We start from the raw sequence: 20,937 nt of genomic DNA on the forward strand, positions 1-20,937 counted from the left end.
AAAGCAACATTTGTTAGTTCTCTTCACTTCTGGAAATACTGTAGCCTGGTTATCCTACAAGGAGAAGCAGAGAGAGAAGATGCTTACATCCATTGTAGATCCAACCACAGCAGGATCACAGTGCAGTGCAACATTTCAGGCTAAAAATCTGACTAGCAATACTCAATCTATATTAGATGGGATCTTAATTTTACTCTTTCACTTTAGATTCAGAGAACCAGTCCTTCTGCACTGCTCGGAGCAGAGGCCTGGATCTTAATGTAGAATTGGCCAAGGTGAAGTGAAAGGTCAACAAAGCCTTTAGGTTCCAATCATGCTTTGTCAAATCTAAAGGTTGCAAACAGCTGAAGTGGGAGGAAGAGCATAAAAAGGAAGAAGCTGGAAGCACAGCTCAGCTTGGATTAGTCTGATGATGTAAAAACAGTTCAAGCATTTTTGTAATGAAAAAGGAAGGTTAAAGATGTATTACAGATTGACATAAGAAGGATACTTCTGAACACATTAATATCCTTTTTAAAATACTAACTTGCAAAATACTGAACAGCACACTGAATAAAGCAGAGATGTGTCCTATGCTGCCAGCCTTTAAAGGCTGAAACTAATGAAAGTTGCCAATACAGATAATTCTTTATGACTTCCAGACTTTGAAAGGGGGACTTATCTCCTTATGATTTAACTAGTCTTGTTCATGCATTATTTCAGGAAAAAAACCAAGGAGTTTCGTTTTGCTGCCGTTCATTTAAAAAATGTTCAAATCAAATTTCTATTTCCTGTTCTTGCTGATAGTATCCAAAATAATTACTATTTATGGTCTGTTAATGATGAGTTTTGGTATCAAATCCATCTTCAAATGGCAGTGATGAATGTGCTGTCTCCTTCTGGACTGGGACCGACCATCTCTCAGTTCAGAGATGGCTGCTGATCTCAGTGGAGCTAGGAAAGGTAGTTTATGTGGATTAGAGCAGACGGCCTTATTTCAGAGCTGTAATCCCTTAGCAGCTCTCAGGAAAGGTCACTGCCTGCTTCTCACACCATCTTGGGTAATTTTATCCAGAAGGATATAAATGCTACACTCCTGCCTCACAGAAACACCATTTAACCTGTGTTGGACCCTCAGCTTTCCATGTCCTGAATCATTCCCTGAATGATGTGTCTTGGAGGCTCAGCTTCATTTGGACACTCCTAATCCTTGCATTGTCAACACGGTGTAAGGAGGATCCCATGCACAGCAGTTTTCTCCTCTACCCACTGATCATTTTCTGTTGCTTACTTCATATAAATACACTGCAATATTAGTATTTTGTTGGTATTTTCAAACACTTAAAGACCATTTTGATTGTTATAGGTATAAGAAACAAGTCTTTTCTTGTGATTCAGAAGACTGTTCAATGTTACATTAATGCTTTTAGAAGTCTGTTGTGGAGTGTGTATTCATGAAACACTGTCAGACCACTTGACTTTAAACTGTCACCATAAAGTCCAAACATGCAGTTACAAAAACCTCAAAAGTGACAAACCATCCTGCTTTCATCTGTCTTTGACAGCACAAGAAACCAAGTTTAGAAAATATTTCCTCTGCATCTCAATGTTATACAAACAAGCATATCTGAACTGAATTCTGTTTTAGTCCTGCTCATATCCCCACTTATAAGCTTAATTCAGTTGGGCATATTTTATCAGGTAGGTTGCACAAAGCAGCTCTCATAAGAAGCCTACACTGAAACCACCAGGTACTCAGCCCATCTGAGAAAGTGCTCCTTCATCCTTGCCTGAGCTCATGCTCTTAACCCAGCTATTCCATTTCAAAAGGAGGGAAAGTGATTTCTCTGTGTTATTGTCACAGCTGTAACAAGTAAGGCTTAACAAATAAGAAATAGATCAAAATTAGTTTTAAGAAATGTGAAAAAATCGAAATATCCCCCAAAAGCTGTGATATATGTGGTTTTAAAGCATCTGATGTATTTAGGAAGCAATGTAGAGCTTGAGAGACTTTTCTAAGCATGGATGAAAAGCACCATCTGAGACATCCTAGAGTATCTGAAATATGGGACCAGCCGGAGACTCAAGGAGACCAGTACACTTCTGGAGCAGCAGAGGGGAGCTGGCTTGAATATACTACAGAAGCTCAAGCAGTTCAAACATGCTCAGACAATTCAATGACATCTTCACAGCACTGGGCCGAAAAGTCAGGCTCTTTCAGATGCCAATGGAGAGGCACACATCTTTGGAGAGTGATTCACCCCATCTGTCACAGACCTCTCTCAAAGACTGAGAAATAAAAGAATCAGTTTGAATATGCACATGTAGATAGGCAAGACTGACATACCTTGAAATATTAAAGTCATCTAGCTGAGCTGGAAGATAGAACAGTAATTTGAGATGCTTATGCTCCCCTGGATTGGCATCTGAAGTCTGGACAGAGCACCCTAGAGGATGTTCACTATGAGGCATCCAAGTGGGAGAGCAGAACTGAGACCCAGCTGTTCTCTGCAGGTTGCACCCTGTGAAATTCAGCTACATAAATATAGTCACCTAATGCTCTTTGAGATGCCTGTGCTCTCCAAGATGTCCAAAGGTGAAAGCAAGGTTACAGGAGACCACGTTGGAAGTTAAATGGAATATCTCAGAGGTGCTAAATTGACTTGCTCTGCCTACATTTCAATAACTGTATTCCACCATATACTGGCTGTTAGAGAAGCAAAAATGAGGACTTTTCTGATTCAGGATAAAAATCCATAGAGCAAACTACCTTAATTTGAGTCCAGATGATTGTCATTTTGACTGTTAACAGAGAGAAATAAAGGTCTTAGTTCAGTTATCTAAGCATGAGTTTAGGCAACTGATCTGAGATCATGTATTTCTAAAGCACAATTCATCTCCTCCTAAAGTATACATTTAAACAGCTCAGAGAAATCTTTCCTTATCCCTCTACTAAACAGTGCCAGAAAGTGACGATCTTAGTCCAGGCATCTAGCAAGTACACCTGAAGATCAGTAAATTTTTTTAATTGTCAAAAATTACATAATTTTAACGCCTGATTTTGTAGAGCATGATCTAAAGTTTCTCATTTAAAATCAACTGCTTATAGAGACTCGTTATCTTCTCTGTGGTTGCCTGTTTGGTATAACCTGTGGTTTATTTTGTTTTGTTCTGTTTTGTTTTTCTGTTCCCTGAATCTGTTTCCCTCTTGCTTCCCAGAGGACTATCTGGAGGACAATGCAACATGGTGTAAGCTTTGGTATTCTTATTCTTCATTTCATTCCCATTTGTCTTTGTACAATGATGGACAAAACACTTGTTTAAGTTTCATCTTCACCATCTTTACTTTGTGTGTGTGTCTTGTAGGCTCAAATACTAGCAGTTCTTTCTGTAATTTTGCATTCTAATTTCATTTTGCCAAGTGCCCAGAGCTGCTGTTGCCTTCCAATATTTTTCTCTCACCTCAAGGATGATGTCTCATCCCCAGAAAGGAGCTATGTGTTCCTCCAGTGAACTAAAAACTGGTGTAAGCATCCCCATAGTCTCAAACCCCACAAGGGCATGTAGAGCAATGCAGACACTGCAGTAGCATTCAGCTCTGAGTCCTGTGCTTGGAGCAGTGGAAATGAGCTCCCAGGCCTTCCTGGGCTCTCCCTGAAAATGCCCCTGTCTTGCTGGCCAATCTCCTTATGCTTTACAGCTTCATAAGTCTAGTGATGTTAGAGGTCCCTGGTTCCAGACAGAAAAGCCTGCCTCAGCAGAGCTCATTCAGCACAGCCCAAGGGGAAGGCACAGATTTGCATTTAGCATGGACTTAATAGTCCAGCTTCTTAGCAGGACTAATTAGTCTACAGAGAGCACCATGCTGATACAGCCATGCTGCTTCCTGTTTTGAGCTGCCCCCAGTCCCTCTGTATCCACCACATCCCTGTACAGCAGTGCTGTCTTAATTCAGCTGGAATTTCTCCCGAGAACATACTGCAGCCTGACCTGGCTGGACGTGTATAAAATATTTCTGCATTTTCTTTCAGGAGGACACGGAAGTTTTCTTGATTTTTCACCAGGGAGCTGATGCACTCTTAAACATATAATACATAATGCACATGCATACTGTGGAGACAGGCAACTGAGAAATTGGCCATGGCATTCATGGGTGATTTGCATTCACACACAGTACAGTGGCTGCATAGATTAGTGGATGAGCATGCACCCCATCTGAGAAAGAACACCTTTCATGCTCTTTACCCTGGGGAGGGGAATATACTGTGTCACACTTTGTGAGAAAATGTCCTTTTAGAGTCCCTTCTGATTTCCTTAAAGTAAAAGCAGATAAAGTCTCAATTTCCATGAGGAAGATACCCTGAACTACCCTTTTTAGGAATAAATTCCAATGTACTTTAAGTCTCTTTTTAACTTTTTTATTCCACTGTGCTATAATTTTTGTTACAGTGAAAAAATGTGATGGTAATCTAACAAACAAAAAGGTTGTGAGCAACCTTTTCCCACTGCTCCAAAACTACATGAAATAGAAAATACTACTTAAAAATATATAATCTTCTTTGCATTTTAACTATAAAAGACTGAAAGTAACAAGACTGTAGACAAATCAGACATTGATCTGAATTGGCCAGGGAATCCTCCAGGGCATTCCTAAAAGTGAAGATTTCATTTCAGTTTTGTTAGACTCTGTTTGGGCCACAATCTTGAACTGTTAAATATATGCCATGATAGCACAATTTTCTTGGGATAGGACATTTAACCTCAAGAGTTTCTTTCCTCAATTCACAATAGAATAAAATCCAGAAGGTATGAATCTTAAAGGGTTTAAAGTTCTGAGATTAATTTTCCATGTATCTTCTGCATACTGAGGCCATGAGATACAAACAGTGAGCCTGTACAATACATCATAACTCTGGAGTTTTGGGTCACACTCTTAAGGCTGAAGATGACAGACTTGCACAAGTGTTTTGGAAGCCTACTGGCTTCCCACAGGCTACTACCCCAAAACCCTTATATGCTGTGCTGTTGGATTTGATAACCATGTGTGATGTTAATCAGCAGATGATTCCTGAAGTGTACGGCTCCTCCAGTTTTACATTTTGCATGTTTAGAGAGAGTCCTGTTTCTTTTTAGCTGTTTGGATGTGATGTGCAAAATTAATAAATGTGTTTTACCACATTCATTGTGGTCATTTGCTGTTAGATTTAGGCTTTGATTGGTTCTCCAAAATAAGTATTTGCTTAGTATCAAGTTTTGCTTTGTCTCAGTTTCTGTCTTGCAGCAATATCTAAATTTAAGTCTGTGCGATCATTTTTTCCCTCATGGTTAATACCAGTTCCAGGTGGCAAAGGTGGATGAATGATGGTGGCTGTCAGAACCCTCCTGGGAGACCTGACAGAGTCCTGTTTTTAAAAATGGTGATATTATTCCGTCCCCCAGGTGAATGGCTGTGCGTGCTGCTGTATCTGACGCATTGCATTCCCAACGTGCGTGAGGTGGTTGCTGAGACAGAGCTTTGTTACAGTGGTTGCCTCTGTCTTCAGGTGGAGTGGATCTGCCTGCTGCTCAGACCCTGACCAGCATGGGCAAGGAAAGGCCATCCCCAACAGTGACAGGAACCACAGATGTCTACATTAATTAGTTATCAAAGAAAATGCACTAATCTTGACTGCTGTGCAGTTTCTACCTTGCCTGAAGAGTGATGTCTCATGGAACATGATGCTTGCATTATCATCTTCTAAAATGGACTTTTTAGTACTAGTTAAAATTCCTTTACCTGATGGGTGTGAACACCCTTTGGGAGTCATCCTCTCATTTCCAGGAAAGTCATAGGGCTGTTAATGGTACTATGGATCGCTGTTAGAGAGGTGGGGAATAAAAAATCAGCAGATAGAATCTACTCCTAATCACCAGCTTTCAGCAAACAGTAAGATGAAGAAATGGCACAGTTATGGGTCTTCACTTGGTGTACATTGAAAAACTATGTGATTGCTGAACTTGGCGTTAGGGTAAAGAAAAGTAAGATATCTAGGCTAAAGTTTGAATATCTGTGCCGTATCAAACCAGATTAACATTAAGTGGGATTTCTTTGTCCTAGCTTTTTGTGTTTCTAGTGTTACAATTGAAGTCTGAGCTATCACTTCATTCCTTTACTAATGATAGAGATAGTACCTCCAGAGCTTGCTACAAATACTCATTTGAAGACAAGAATCTGAATTACCTCCTTCTCCTCACTGAGGATGAATAAAATCTGGATGATTAATTCAGAGATCCAGTTTGTAGATGTCTAAATGTGACCATAACTCTTGGAGTTGGAGCTAGGCTCTATGAATCAGGTGTGCACAAAGGAGATTTTGGGCTATAAGATATATTGATACATAGTTCTTATCATACTGCTAATCATACTCATTGCCATAGTATCATCGGGTACCTAGAAGGATAGCTAGACTCAAATGAAAATTGTCAATTTGAAGGCTGCACAATTTCTATTCAATTTCACCTTGTCAATCTGGATTGAAGTCTACTTCCTTCCATTTGATGTTTTAGCTTCTACTCAATAAAGACATGGGATTTTTTCCAATATACAGAAAGTTTTTTATATTACCAGCCTCTGGAAGAATAATCTGAGCAGGAAATACATTTGCACTGCTCTTTCAGCTGGAAGACAGATCACATTTCATTTCACGTGTCTGTGCATGAATCTGTGCAGAAGGAAAAGTCTATTCTTAATGTTCTTGCTCATGATAAAGAAAGATAGTAACTTTATATATATCTTCTGCATTTCATGTTTCAATATCCTATTAGGAAAAAAATATGGTTTAAAAATTAGTGGCAGGGCTTGTGTCTCCACTTGCAGTGCATAAACCATGCTCATTTAGATGCTTCCAAGAAATATCACTGTAGCAGCAACAACTGCCTGCCTCCCTGGAAGGTGCTACACTGCACTGAATTCTTGCATTGCTAAGATGAGTGCAGCCAACCAGTTCTAAGTTTTCATAAAAAATGGATTTGTGGTATATCATCTGTTCATCTACCACTAGAGAATTAGAGGGTCCTTTTTTGTGCAAGCAACTACAGAACATAAAATGTCTTTCCGCAACAAAGTCAGTTGTGTACAAATGTAGATACCAATCAAGGAATTAAAACTTTGGTAATTTCTAAATTAGTTGCAAATAGTGAATCTCACTCTCCAAAGAAAAACATATTTTATGCGTTGCTGGCAATGAGTGTTCTCCAGCCTTTGCAGATTATTTTATTTTGTTAGACTGCAGCACGTGGAAATATTGTGAACTCGTAACAGGAGTGTGCAGTGCTGGAGTCCATTCAGAACAAATAGTAGGTTACAGCAGACTGAAACTGATTTCCCAAAGTAAACATCTCATATGTTTTTCTTTGATGGCAATAGACAGAAAGTGGCACTTAATGGACTTTTATGTGTACTACAGTGACTAAACAGAAGTAAAATACAAGAAATAAGAAGGTTTATCTTCATTACAAGTGATGACCCTTTTGTGACCCTTCTTTAGTCAAACCTGAATCTTTTACATTAGGAAATACTGCCTGTATTTTTTTCTGCTCTTATCATCCTTCAATATTTGCCATCCCTCAGTCATATCAATGTATCAGTTTAGGTTGGTGGGATAGCAATACAGAATGCTTCTATAATGCAGAGCTGCACTTAAACAGTAAATCGTGAGTGGATAGTTACAGATGTTTGATGGGAAAGCCAAGAGGATTAATAATTCTGGGGAAGGGAAAAGCATGGATTCATCACATCAAATTGTATCCATCATTAACAGAGGACAAGCCTAACACTGTTCATCTCTGAGCAAACCCAACAGCATTTTCTGGATCCTAGGTCTGGGTGTAGATCCTGGCAACCTCACAGGTCCACATGAGGGCAAAATGAGTAGCTAGATATTATCAATTCAGATACTTAGTCAACATGGAAAATGGGAGAATAACTGCAAAACACTTCAAAAGATCCTGTTCTGGATGCTGCCAAGTACTGAGGTACACAATAACAAAAAACTTCTCCTACGGGATTAGGATTGAGTAGTATGGACTCCTTGCACAGCTGGTTAAGAAAACAGGTATTTTCAGAGGTTAACTCCCAGTCTAATGTAGATATCTGCCAAAGATTGCATGAATAGCTCTGTGGAAGTGCCAATGTTCCTCCATCAGCTATGAAGAACTTCAGGCTTGACAAGATATTTAGGTTAGAGGGCTAAAACTGAGATAATCTAACTCCTTCTGAGCAGTCAATATTCGACTTCTCCTCAAATAGGCCTAAGTGCAAGTGACTAAGACTATCAAGAACTTAGATGTGGTCAACTGGGGACTCAGTAGAAGCTCACAATTTCACCCTGTTCTAGTGGCTTTGTGATCTGGTGGCAGCAATCATAAATTACCATCGTGTACATGTCTTTTTGATTTTCTTGGGTCTTGCTGCTTCTGTACTGAATGCATGTCATGTAAATGTTATTTCTGGTACAAAAGAAATGGAATTCGCTCTGTCTGATTCTGTGTCTCTAATACAGGCTCTGTGGAGCTGGATTTGTTAATCTTCCATGGTAGCAGTGAAGAGCTAGTCAAGGGGTTCAGTAACAGGCAGAAACCATTGGCTGAAACACAAGTGTCATGATAAGTGACATGCCCTGAACTATCTAGGCATCTGCAAAGAGCTAAGAGATGTGATAAAGGCCTTACAGAAGTTCTTCCATCTTCTAGATGCTCCAGAGGATTACAACATGGCCTTAAATTCATTTGTATCTAGATTAAATGAGGGAGCTGTTCATAAGATCTTAAATTAGAACAAAATGAGACAGCTGGAAACTTGAATCATTGTCTAGATGCCACTGCCTAAGAAGTCACAGCCTTTCCAGAGAGAAACTTCATGTGGGGGTCTCAGGTATGGTGCAGGACCTATTTGACATCAGCTCTGGAAGAGAGGGAAGGTTTCCAAAGCAGTGGACGTTGTTCTGCAGGCAGCTGAACCTCACTCCAGGTCTCCACCATCTGTGGTGTGTTATTAGACACCCAGCTGACCTGTCAACACCCATACTGATGGATTTCAATTCAGGCAAGACTAAAGCACTACCAGATCCTGATGGACAGCTGACATTACTGTTCATTTGTATGGGAGCAAACCACACTGCTGATACTCAACCAGCTCTTAACAGTCCCTGGGATAATTGCCTTTGCTTAAAAGGGCAGAGACTTTTCCTTTCCTATTATATATTTGGACGGCATAAATGCTATGTAGGAACGCAAATGAAAGCAGACCAGAATGAAAGTTGTTTTTCGCTTGAAGCATTCAAGGCCATAAAAATATCCAGTACATAATAATAACTATGTTACCTAAGTAACTGCAAGAGAAAGTAAAGTAAAAAGCTAATTGCTTAAAGTGCATTGTGTTTTTAATATAACATACCTACAGTGCTCCTATATTAAAGTGTGATATATATGGAGAAATAACAGGAATTTGACTAATGTATTTCTTCTGCTGAAAAAAGCATCAGTCATTTAGAGGAAAAAAGTCACTGCATAATAAATGAACCTGTGAAAAGCTTCCTTTTCTGTGATCTCACAATGAATGCTAATGGGCTTAAAAAATCAGAGAACTAATAGTATTAGAAATAATTTTTACATTTACAAATCAGGGAACATTTGTAATGTTAGAAATAATTTGTACATTAAAATGTTTTCAACTCTTATTCCCTCATCCAGACAAAATCCAGTTGACAAAATGGGGGTATCTAATCCCAGAGCCAGACAGATAATGTATCCTTTGGTGTCAGCTGAGAGAAATAGGCACTTTGAGGGCACAGTTGATCTGAGCTACTTTAAAAATCTTTGTTGGATTAAGTTGCACTTTTACTCTTCAGTTCCTGCTTCTCACCATTGTCTGCAGAAGAAGAGTTTGTAGCTCAGACAAGAACAATGACATAATGTCAAATGAATTTCATTCACAGATTCTTCTTTCTGGAGCTCATGGTCTGGATAGACTAGAAAATTACGATCATACACCTTGGTAGTATTTCTACTTGATTTAGTTTTGCAACAAGGGGTCACACTGTGCTCAGCGTTGAACACGTATTGAAACTCATTTCCTGTCTTGACCACCTTAATGAGCTCTATCTTCAAAACTTTTCTTTTGAAGTCAAAAATGCAGGATTCCCAGGCATTGCTCATTGCCTCTGTATGTTTTTTTAATCATTCTCTTGCATCATGGGAATAGAGTGATCCAGAAAAAAAAAATCAGCTGTTTCTGTAAAGTGTGATATTCCTAATACCCAAGTTAACAAAATCTGAACTGCAACCTGTTTGCCTCACAAGAGAAAGAGGAGAAAGTGTGCATAGTCTTCCCCTTGTCACTTATGCTCAGGCAATCTCCAGGTGCAGAGCAGTAGAGATGGAATACAGTCCAGGGTGAAGACTCCTAAAGACTGGGAATATTCTCCTCTTTGTCAGGTACAGAGCATTTTCACATGTAGTGATGGGACTGGAAAACCATGGCTGTTTTTAACTGCAACCCAACCCATGTGTCCCAGAATATAATGCTTACATAGCTGGGAAAGAAAAGACGACAGCACCTGTCTCAATCCCATCCAGATTTTTATTCTCAGTCCAACTTTAGCTCTCCTGGGTAAAGAGCTTCCTTGTTAAATGGAAAATGGATAACTCAGCTCTTTTCTGTCTGCAGAGAGAGGCCTAAATTCATCGCACTTTTATCAAGTCACCCCTTGCTTGATAAAAATCAATGTGGCAAAACCGGATCCCTTAAAAATCTCTTTTATCATGAAATCAGCCGGACATAGACATACAGGGGAAAGATGGATGGGAGAAAAAGTACTGCCTATAAAACATGCAGCTCACTTGGGAATGTGACTAGCTGAAAATTGACTTGGTAATGTTCTGGGACAAAACCTCTGGAATTCTCAAGCTAGTTGTGGAAGTACTTTTAAGAAATCCTATTTTCCACAGGTTGTAATGTTGATTTATTTCTGTGCTAAAATGTGAAATAATATGGCTGGCAAGCACACTTTCAGAAATCTAGAAAATAGTTAGTGATATATAGGGACATATTCTTCAATGTCATTTGTTCCTTAATGTGTCCCCATGGCAAAGGCACCATAATCACTTCAAGGCCACTTATTCTCATGCTATAACCCTGCCTCTGCTCTCAGCCATTCACTTAATCAGAGACAAAACAGAGATTAGAAGAGCATCATTGTAAAAGGAAGATCTGAGCAAGACATTTATGTCTTATAACCACGCAAAATTTAACTCTGGCCTCCTAGACCAGGGTGACCAAAGCCAGACTCTCACTACAGGATATGAGCCACCCTCTAGAGGTACTCAGGGGATGCTAAGGACATAAGCCTGGTGCTGAATTTTGCATCCAGAAAAGAGCCCACACTCACTCTGGAAGCTTTTCAAAAAATGCAAGTGAACTTATCAGGCTTTCAGGAAGGGCTTTGATGCTGCATGGTGATCACACAGCTGATTTTACATGCACACCTCAATTTTTTTCCCTTCATTTGGAGCACTAGAATGTTTGCTGCTTAGAACCTCTGAATTTGTTTTGTACTTATTCAGGTAGCTATTCCCTAAAGGAATTGGAAACTGGGAATCCTTTTACACTATTCGTACTGACACACAGCAGGATTAACATTAAGGTTCTCTTTAGGATTTATTGCACTTCTGAATGCAATGTTATCTGATTTTTATACCTTACTTCTCTAGCTGTTGGCTTGCTGAAGTGTGTTCTAACAAAGAAAGTAATACTCACACTATGATCCAGACCAATGACTAATTTCCAGCAAGGAGTCCAAGGCTCCAACTTTATTTGCACAATTCACCGTTTAATTTTAATGGATTAAAATGCATAGTTGGGGTAAAAGAGCAATGATAAGAACATACCTGTTAATTCTTGCTGCAGTGGTCGAAGTTGCCATAGTAACTTATCAGGATTAGTTAATCAAGCTTTGCCTGTTATCAGAAACCAGATGGAGCAAAGACTCCAAACTGTGGATCTTTAGGCAGCTATTAAAAGTCAGATTGATGTTTGGCTAGAGGTAAATAGGGCAAGGGTGCAAGGGTCTCTCAGACAAAAATTGTAGGCATAATATGTTGCTATAAAGGAATTACAGAGAAAAATGTAGTTATGAGGCGCAGCAAGAAGTGTCTTAAATTTCTATTCATAATATTCAAATATTATTCTGGTTCAGAAAGTATGTTCATTTAAATAAGATTCTGATATTCCATGTGGTTTGCTCCATCCCTTATATGACTACTGTCATATTTACTTAGTCACAGCTATTTGTCTTCTCCACTCAGTCTTCCAGGGGGAGCCCAGCAAAAGAAAATCAAATTGTCCTAGTCATCTTTCATATGCCATCATTTATAACCTGAAGGAACCTACCTGTTTTTCTTTTACAGTACCTTTCTATGCCTGGGGTGTCATTTGTGAAGGAGTAAAGCAGTATGATTTTCATGGGCCAGTGTGGGGACCAAAACTTGTTTCATGGACTATGACAACAGAGAAAGATGCTGCATTTTCCACCAAGGGTGCACTGGAGGGAGGAGGAGGGACACTAGGAAGAAGCCTGTTTCTCCATGTGTGAACGTGCAGGCTGAGAGGTTCAAGATGGCCAGGAATTTGGCTGCATGCTCAGGTACATGAGCGCTAAAACTCTCGAGACCTTTGCTTGGAAACACAAAGTGTGCTCTCCTCTCCTATTCCCAGCAGCCAAAGAGGGCATGCAGTAAAGTTTTTACTTTTTCCCTGTACGTATAACTTTTAATTTGCCTGTAGGCTTCACATATGAAAGGCCATGACATGGGCAGTACAAGACAGTGTTGAGTGCACTGCACCTGCTGGTCTGTACCATAAGGGATGGCAGCAGAAGCACTGCAGCCTGGCAAACATATCCCACAATTTTAAGTGTGGAGCATGCTACGCTGGCTGCTAGCAGGGCAGCAAGCTGTTAACCTGCACTGCAAATTCAGGGGAAGGAGGCCGAAATCATGACCCTTGTGTAGGCTTATCAATAGAGATGAAAAGCCAAGAGGTGCTTTTCACCAACACAGTCACCAGCTTTTAGCCTTTGGGGTGCATAGTAAGACAGCTTGAGATAACTTCACTCTTCATCAGAAGAGGTACTAGTCCTGAAAGGATCCACAGGCATCAGATGAATTTGAATTTCAACAAGCTAATCAGAAAACCCAAGGTTAGCCTTGCTTGGAAACCTTGGGAACCTGCTGTTTTATCCCTGTGGGTCCACTTGTTACTAAGCATCCATCTAGTTTCCATGAAGAGCACTCATCTGCACATTTTCCTTTTGATAGTTTGCCAGGTTTTTCTAAGTAGGTAAATAAATGAGATAAAAATTGCTAAAACCACCTTGAAAGGAAGTGTAAACACCACAGAGATTTGGCTTGCATAGTACATTTCTTAAAGGGCTGGAAGCCATGTGTGGGATGATGTGAGGCAAGTTATATCTTCTGAAAATAATTGAACCCAAGAAGTATAAGAGCAAAAAAGGAGGATGGGTAATCCTGTTCAGATAAAATGAAAAGTAGTTTTACCTTTTCTCCCACACCTCATTGAATTAAACCATTTTGCACATTGAAAAAATCATGCTGCTTTTTTCTTATTTATTTTTATGGATGCAATTGTTTTTAGGATTCCTGACAAGAGGAGTCTATTATCTAAGAGTTATACAAACATACAGCTTTGGCACCAAGAACTTGAGTCAGAAATTAATTCAGATGCCAACCACCCCTCCCCTTGGCTATCAAACCACATTTCATTTGAAAACAGACAGGGGATATGAGTAAGGCAGACAGTTCTTTTTTGTTTCCTGTTTATCTGGGGTTGGTCAGGACTAGAAACAAATAAGCAAATAAAGGAAGTAAAGCAAGCTCCTGCCGTAGTCTGCTATCTGAGGTTGAAGGAGAATTGCAGCTATATTTTACAGCTTTCAAAGGTTCAGAAACATGAAATACTCTGGTTTTGGGGTGGTTCTTTAAAGTTCAGCTTTAAAAAATAATTATCACTTGGTATCTCCTTGCTTTGGTGCATAGCACTGCAGAAGCTGGAACACATCTGTAGGCCCCCATAGTCCAAGCAAGAATCCTGGAGAATGTCACTGGCATTTAGAGATCAGCTGCAGGATTGCTCTGAGAGCAGTCCACTGATTGCTCTGTTACTTTTCACCTTTCTGGTTCTTCTCTATTTCTGCTGCTTTTCATATTGTCTTCTTGCATATTGTAATCCTTAAAGAAATTGTGTCAGAATGGTAAAGTTCCCCTGGATTTTAATGATTTAAGGCTCCTTCAGGGAATTTATTAGTGGCTTGGGGTTTGGGTTTGTTTTATTTTTTGGTAACTCTTGTGACACAGATTTCCTTTCCTCTGTAACCTACAGTGGAGTTCTAACCCTTTGGCATTTCCATCACAGGATGAAGTCATGCATACAGTAGCTGAGATATAAATTCAGCTTCACAAGCTGTTGTACTGTAGAATAAAATAAGACAGGAAAAGCACCTGTAAGAAACAAAACTTGTTTAGATGTAAGTTGCTTTGATCAGCAAATGTGGCAAGGGCATGAGGAAAATAAATAGGTTTGTCTTAAAATAGGACATAGTTTAAAGTCATTCCCAGTGTGAAAGTATTCTCTTTGCACAGCTGAAACATAAATAATGTAAGATCAGTGTTAGATGTTGGCTGGTCTATTCTGAAAACGAGACTGTAGAAACTGTGCAAAATAACCACCACCAATAAGTTTGCCTTGCTGTATGCCTCAAGACAGAGAAATTGAAAGAACATGTTGAACTAGGCATGAGTTGATGGAGAAATTAAACTGCAAAATGACAGGAAGACAGAAGATGTAATGACCAGCATAGGCTGGTTTGACTGGTTGTTTGAATTAAAATGATTACATATGCAGCCTCAGGAAATAAAAGCTCCCATTCCATTCAACACAGTTTATAAAGTTTTGCTCCAGTAATGAAAAATGGAAATTAGCCTCTCTAATGAATTATAGCAATTATCTCTCTGCTGGGGCATGACAACTCAGAATCCACTTGTATTCCCCCAAGAAAAGAAGCACTGTGTGCTGTTATTCACCACACACCTTGAGAAATTCAACAACGTTTTCTTGTTATTGTTTTTCTGAAGCACAAGGCTTCTCAGCTGCCAGCTCATGGTGCTTCTGGGTTTCACACTATGAGTAGCCTTCACTTACACAGGCACTCTCTGTGTATGAGCAGCAGGCTGGCACAGAATTAGATTGATTTCTTACACTGCCACGTGGCAGTAACTTTTTCATGGATTGTGAATCTAGTTAAAATAAAATCCGTTTTTTCTCATTTACAGACCTTAGCTAATTTGTGCAAAAGGGAAATGGTGTAAATCATATTTTAAACAAAAGCATTTATTTTCTGTGTCACCTGTCATGGAAGAAAAGCAATGTTGGTATTTCTATGTTAGTAGAACTTAATCTAGATTTCCTGACTGGCATAAGTGATGCACTAAAAGTACTATGATTAAATCCAACTGTACTTTATTTTACCACACATGTGCATTTTCTCACACACAAAATGTTTACATTCAAACTAGCTCAAATACATTTTTGTCCAAAACCATTGTCTAAAAATTGGGGATTTTGCCCAGGAAATTACATTGAATTGAGCAAAAAAAGTGAACTATTATGGTTATTGCAAGTTAGAAAGTGTGTTATCTCTTGGACATTTTTTTCCAAAGAGAAAGCATATTCAATGTGTCCAGTCCTATAGAATTAAGTTGATGTCCACTAAAATCAATAAAAACTGAAATGTTTTTTTCTGTGAGATCACTATTGAGAGATTTATACAAGCTGTTTATTGGCAATGTATCATAGATAGGCTGGAGCATTATTTTTAGGAAAGATATTAGGTTAAATCCAAGGCATTGGGAGCATCTGGAAAGTCTTTATCTGAATGTTTTCATCTGATAAAAGCACAGATATATTTGTATCATATAAGGTCAACATATGTTCATATAACTGAGTTTTTCAGAACTTGCAGACCAAAACCTTCACGGTCTAAACAGAGATGTTTTGACCACCCAGAAAAGAAATTTTTTAACATCCAGTGCCTGTACCTCTGTTCAACTGAGAACAACCTCTGCAATTAACTGTTTAAAATGAACAGAGCCTGTTTTGTCTCTTTCTTTTGACAGTGACAGATTCTTTGCATCATGAACAGCCCTAGCTATAAATCTCACTTAAGGCCAAAGCTGTACATCATCTCATTGTCAGTGCTCAGCCACAACATTCTGCACTCACAGGCTGGCGAGCTCGAGTCTCAGAATTCAGAGTCTTTCATACAAACCGCACCAGGAGCTGCTGCCTCGACACACCAGGATAACCCTGGGTTCTGGAGGCAAGCAGGTGCCATCCTTCAGGGTGAGTGTTCCCAAAGGGTGGCTGGGGGAGCCTGTTGTCACCAGCTAAGCAGGAGGCTTACAAATGCCGGGGAGCAAAACAGAACAAGCAGGAGAGGTTTGTGCCTCAGGAGTTTGCTCAGCACTTTGTGCTGTAAAACAGGAAGCGCTGGGAACAGTGAGACTGGCTCATTTCCAGTACACTTCCATGATACTTTGTTGAAATGAAAATAGACCTGAACAGTGTAGGAGAGGGGAAGAAGCCTGAGGTTTCATCTGAGGAAAGCAGAATCTTTCTGTGACAAGACTTCATCCTGTGGCTGCTGTTTTAGCCCTGTGGGTCCACTTGTTATTACTGTCCATGAGTAACCTATTGGCAAATTGCCATCTCTTTCGGGTCTTTTTTTTTTTCTCCTCTCTTTATGCAAAATCTTTAATGGTTTCTGATCTCTCAGTGAGATATCACTGCTCTTTTCCCTCCCGTTTTGAACTTTACAAGTAAAAATGTGTTACAGGTCAGCTCTGTGCTCTGCAGTAACACAGCCTAAAAAGTCAGAAGCCAGCTCTGGGTGAGCTGGTGTAACCCTGCCACTCACCATGCCACAGCATGGGAAGCTGCCAGCTCACTGGAAGCAATAAAGATATTTTAGCACCATTGTGCAGCTCTTGACCTGCCTCTCCACAGGACCAATTCATTCAATTGACATGTCTCTGCCATCCAGCCGCCAGGTCTATAACCAGCCTGGCTGGGGTGACCTCAAGGATCTCTGACTGCCATGATGTAGCTGTGCTCCTTGTCCATCCTCTTTCCCATTCAATCCTCTCCAAATAAGGGCTTTCTGTGTAATTTTTTTCTCATTTATAGCTTTTGTGTCTCCTAGGGGAACATACTTGATGCTGTTGATGTTTTCTGTTAGACAGCACTGCTGTAGCCAAGCATGTATTGTGCAGGACCTGGTTTTGGTGTGTCCAGCTTGATGTGTGAATTGTAAATTACCTTAGCTAACTTGTCCATGGTATGGATATCACCAACAGGGCAGCTCTTTCCATAGACTGAGATGGAATCACAGAGCTCCTGACTCCGGAAGATCCCAGTAGAAATGTAATGAGCCAAGAATGTGGAAAAATCATGGTGTTAAATCTGTCCAAACTTGGTGGCCTCATGAAAACTGTTTCTCAGCATGATACCTAGCCTACAGCAATTCCCAAACCATGTCAAAAAGTTGGTCTGGAGAGCTGGCCCATGCCAAAACTGTTCCTGTGATTGATCTCACACTCTATCTGTATGGACATTCAATCTTCAGTGTATCCAGGGATGTTCCTGGCACTCTTAACTTACTGAAGAAAAAGCTACCAAGCTAGGCCCCAGAATGTAGCGGTGGTAAAGAGTTTTATTTGAACCTTCATGACCCAGTGATTCTTTCTCTGTCCTGTAATTCTTTTCCTTAATAAAAACAAAAACAAACAAGCAAGTAAAAAATATTTAACAAAACAACCATCTGTACATGAAGGCAGTTATCAGAGACCTTGGTCCACAGATGCAGTGAAATGGAGAGAGAGCAGAAATGAACTCTCTAGTGGGGATAGTGTAGGATTCAGTAGAAAATAAAATTGCTGAGGGACAAAAATGCAGATATCTGGTGATTTTGAAAAATCAGATTTATCCCAGTTATACAAAAGGACTGAAGAGCATGCAGTAGGTCATCAGACAATGAGTGAGAAAAGTAAATGTGAGCTTGTGAAAGTATGAAAAAATTTTCTCCCAAGGTAAGGTAGACAACTAAGAGCTTTGACTGCTAAAATAATAAATAAAATTAAATTATTTCTGTAAAGATAGCTCAATTATGTAAATCAAAATAGCATTGACATGGAAGAGAGAATAAAATTACAATATTAAGCATATAAAATTAGCAACACAAAAGGGTTATTGACAGAGGCTGATTTGACTTTAAAATATACTAGAAATTACTGTTCCACTAAAAATTACTTCAGGAAAAGAAGTATGGCAACAGTTTGACACCATATCTTTTAAGCATAGAGCTGCTTAAATAGTCAGAAATCCTATATAGAACTGATGGTTCAAGATCAGTCTTGTGGAAAATGCAAAAATCTTGTTCAGCTGCCTATTAAAAAACCCAAAACATGAGAACAATGCTGTGAAGACAACAGTTTGCAGATGACAGCTCAGAACATCTCTGTCTGCTCTTGTTTTTCACAAAGATCAGCTCTGTAATCTAGTTTTGTAATGCATCCCTGTTATTTTAAGTGACAACATACAGCATCCCGATTTAAATTCTTCCTTTACAAAACATGGAGAAAACATATATTAAAAACCTCTAGAATGGAGACAGATTTTTCAAGATGTATAAGCACTTCCTGTAATTTCAAAAAGAAGGATCTGGACTGACTAGCTGGCTTATTGATCTCAGCAAATAGAGGGAATCACCATTTTTCCAAGCAACTGTGTTCCTCTATGTAACCGTGTGTTCCTGTGCAAGTCTGTGAAAACCAGTTATAGATCTTGCAGAATTCAGTGTTTATGTGGGTAAAATTCAATATGAGCTTTGCAGGTAGCACAGACTGGTCTCATAATATATATTTGACAGCACAGGACAGCCCAAGAGAGTGATCTAAATCACCTATGATTTTAGCCCATTTAGATAAAACATATTTTGATAGAGCCAGATACAAGGTCATGTGTGTGGGAGCAATGACTACCTGCCAGACCTAAAAAATGTGAGACTATCTTGCAAAGGAAAGGCTTAAGAGGCCTAAGGAGATACCACGAAAAAAGCAAGAAATGTCTAGCTGCTGTTGCAAGAAAGGTTAGCCATCACACAGCAATCATGAGGTGTAACTGAGGATTTATGTCTTTTTCTGAATGTGGAACTGATCACTGAACAAAAAAACGCTGGGTGTGATCAAGGGCGACCAAGGGTCACTCACTCTGATGGCTGATTCATCAGCTGATGGTGGCTGATTCATTCCCCATCACAGTTTTGGCCCTCACCAATAAATATCCTTCAAGACATGGACATAGCTTGAAGGATATCGGGAACCATTCCCCAAAGCCAGCAGATGAGGCACAAAGTCCAACTGCCTTTGGCCCCCCAATCCAGCATATTTTTCCTACTCCATTTTGTCATCTGCTGTCCCAGTATTACCCTCAGAATACTTTGCCCAGATCCTTGGCACTCCTCAGTGTATGTAACACACAGGCATTGGGAAACCCGACCCCCAGTACTGTGTAAAACAGATGCATGCTGCCACATGCATCAGGGCCAAACTCTTGAGATCTTTTCTAGAAAGAGTCATATTCTCCCTCTGTCATTTTCTAGCCTTTTTCATCGCTAGAAAAATCCAGGGCAAAGAGAGAGAGTTCTTTTGCAAGAGGTTAAGACTGTGTTCTGTCTTTCTGTAACATCAACAAATCCAGGGTGTTAATTCAGAAAAGAAGATATATTCCTTCCAGCAGACTGGATAAAATTTGGAATAGATCTTGATAAAAGGCTCACTGCTAGTATAATAGTACAGCAAACCCCAAAGCAACATGTAATGCATTCTTGGCATAGCATTCAGCCTAGTAAGCAGTGAGGCTGTGGTTATATTCCATGCTTACTCTATTTTTCAAGTGAATTCTACATTTCACTCTAAATAGAGTACACTATAATAATCCAGTCTTGAGCTGACAAAGGTATGTGACAAGTTTTTTTAAGGTGGAGAGGTTGTGTTTGCCTTTACAGGCAAAGATGGCTATATTATTTGGGGCTGTAATTGCAAGCTAGGCATGCAAGAGATTCTTAAGGTCTTAACTCACACCCGAATGGCCACCTGCCACCTCCCAGAGCACAGTCACACTCCTTCAGTTTTGATGCTGATCTAATATTTGATCAGCATCTCACCTGAACTTTGCAGTTCGCCCAAGTTGTCTCAGGTGATGTGTAACACATCTGCAGGCAGCTAATCGTCTTCAGCAGCCCTGCCCATGGGGGTGCTCTGTTAGTGAGCTCGTTGCACCAGCTGGAGCCAATGGGACAGATATGGAAAGTTTCATCAACATGCTGTGTGCAGGCACCAACTCCCCCAGTCCCGTTTTGAGCTAGCTCAGTTGTTTCTTTATTGTGCCTGTAATGCAATTCATTCAGAGCAGGAAACAATCCCCAAGTTAGAAATAAAGTGCTTGACTTTCACGTTTCAAGGGAGGGCTGCTAATTAGCTAAAAATCTCACACCATTTTATTTATATAGAAAGCAAATTTGATTTTGAAACCACTGAGAAGCAATAACCACAGAACTTTATGATGTCATTACTAAAGAGATGTTTTTTCAGGCTTTATTTATGACCTAATTTTATACAAAGCGCCTGCAGTGTTGTGGGCATATAGGAATACCAACTAAGTGCAGGGAAATCAGAGGCCATTTGAAAAAGTCATTTGCTCAGTGATCCCCGTGGACTGATTCCAGTAGAGGATTCAGGTACTTGTAAATTATGTCACAGAAACACCAAACTTTCAAGCCTTCAAGCAGC

General features: G+C 39.8%; 1 protein-coding gene across 2 annotated transcripts in view; it reads left to right on the forward strand.

Moving 5' to 3' along the window:
* Positions 1–20,937, forward strand: part of GPC6 (glypican 6) — a 736,313-nt gene that overhangs the window by 674,311 nt on the left and 41,065 nt on the right. The window contains exon 7 of one of the 2 annotated variants that reach the window (XM_074535616.1): positions 3,199–3,228. The exons of the other annotated variant lie outside the window; for it this stretch is intronic. Coding sequence (XP_074391717.1) covers positions 3,199–3,228 — 30 coding nt within the window. The remainder of the gene's footprint in view (positions 1–3,198; positions 3,229–20,937) is intronic. 2 annotated transcript variants of the gene reach the window in all.

This window comes from Zonotrichia albicollis, chromosome 2 (genome assembly GCF_047830755.1).
Source record: "Zonotrichia albicollis isolate bZonAlb1 chromosome 2, bZonAlb1.hap1, whole genome shotgun sequence".
Classification (NCBI taxonomy): Eukaryota; Metazoa; Chordata; class Aves; order Passeriformes; family Passerellidae; genus Zonotrichia; species Zonotrichia albicollis.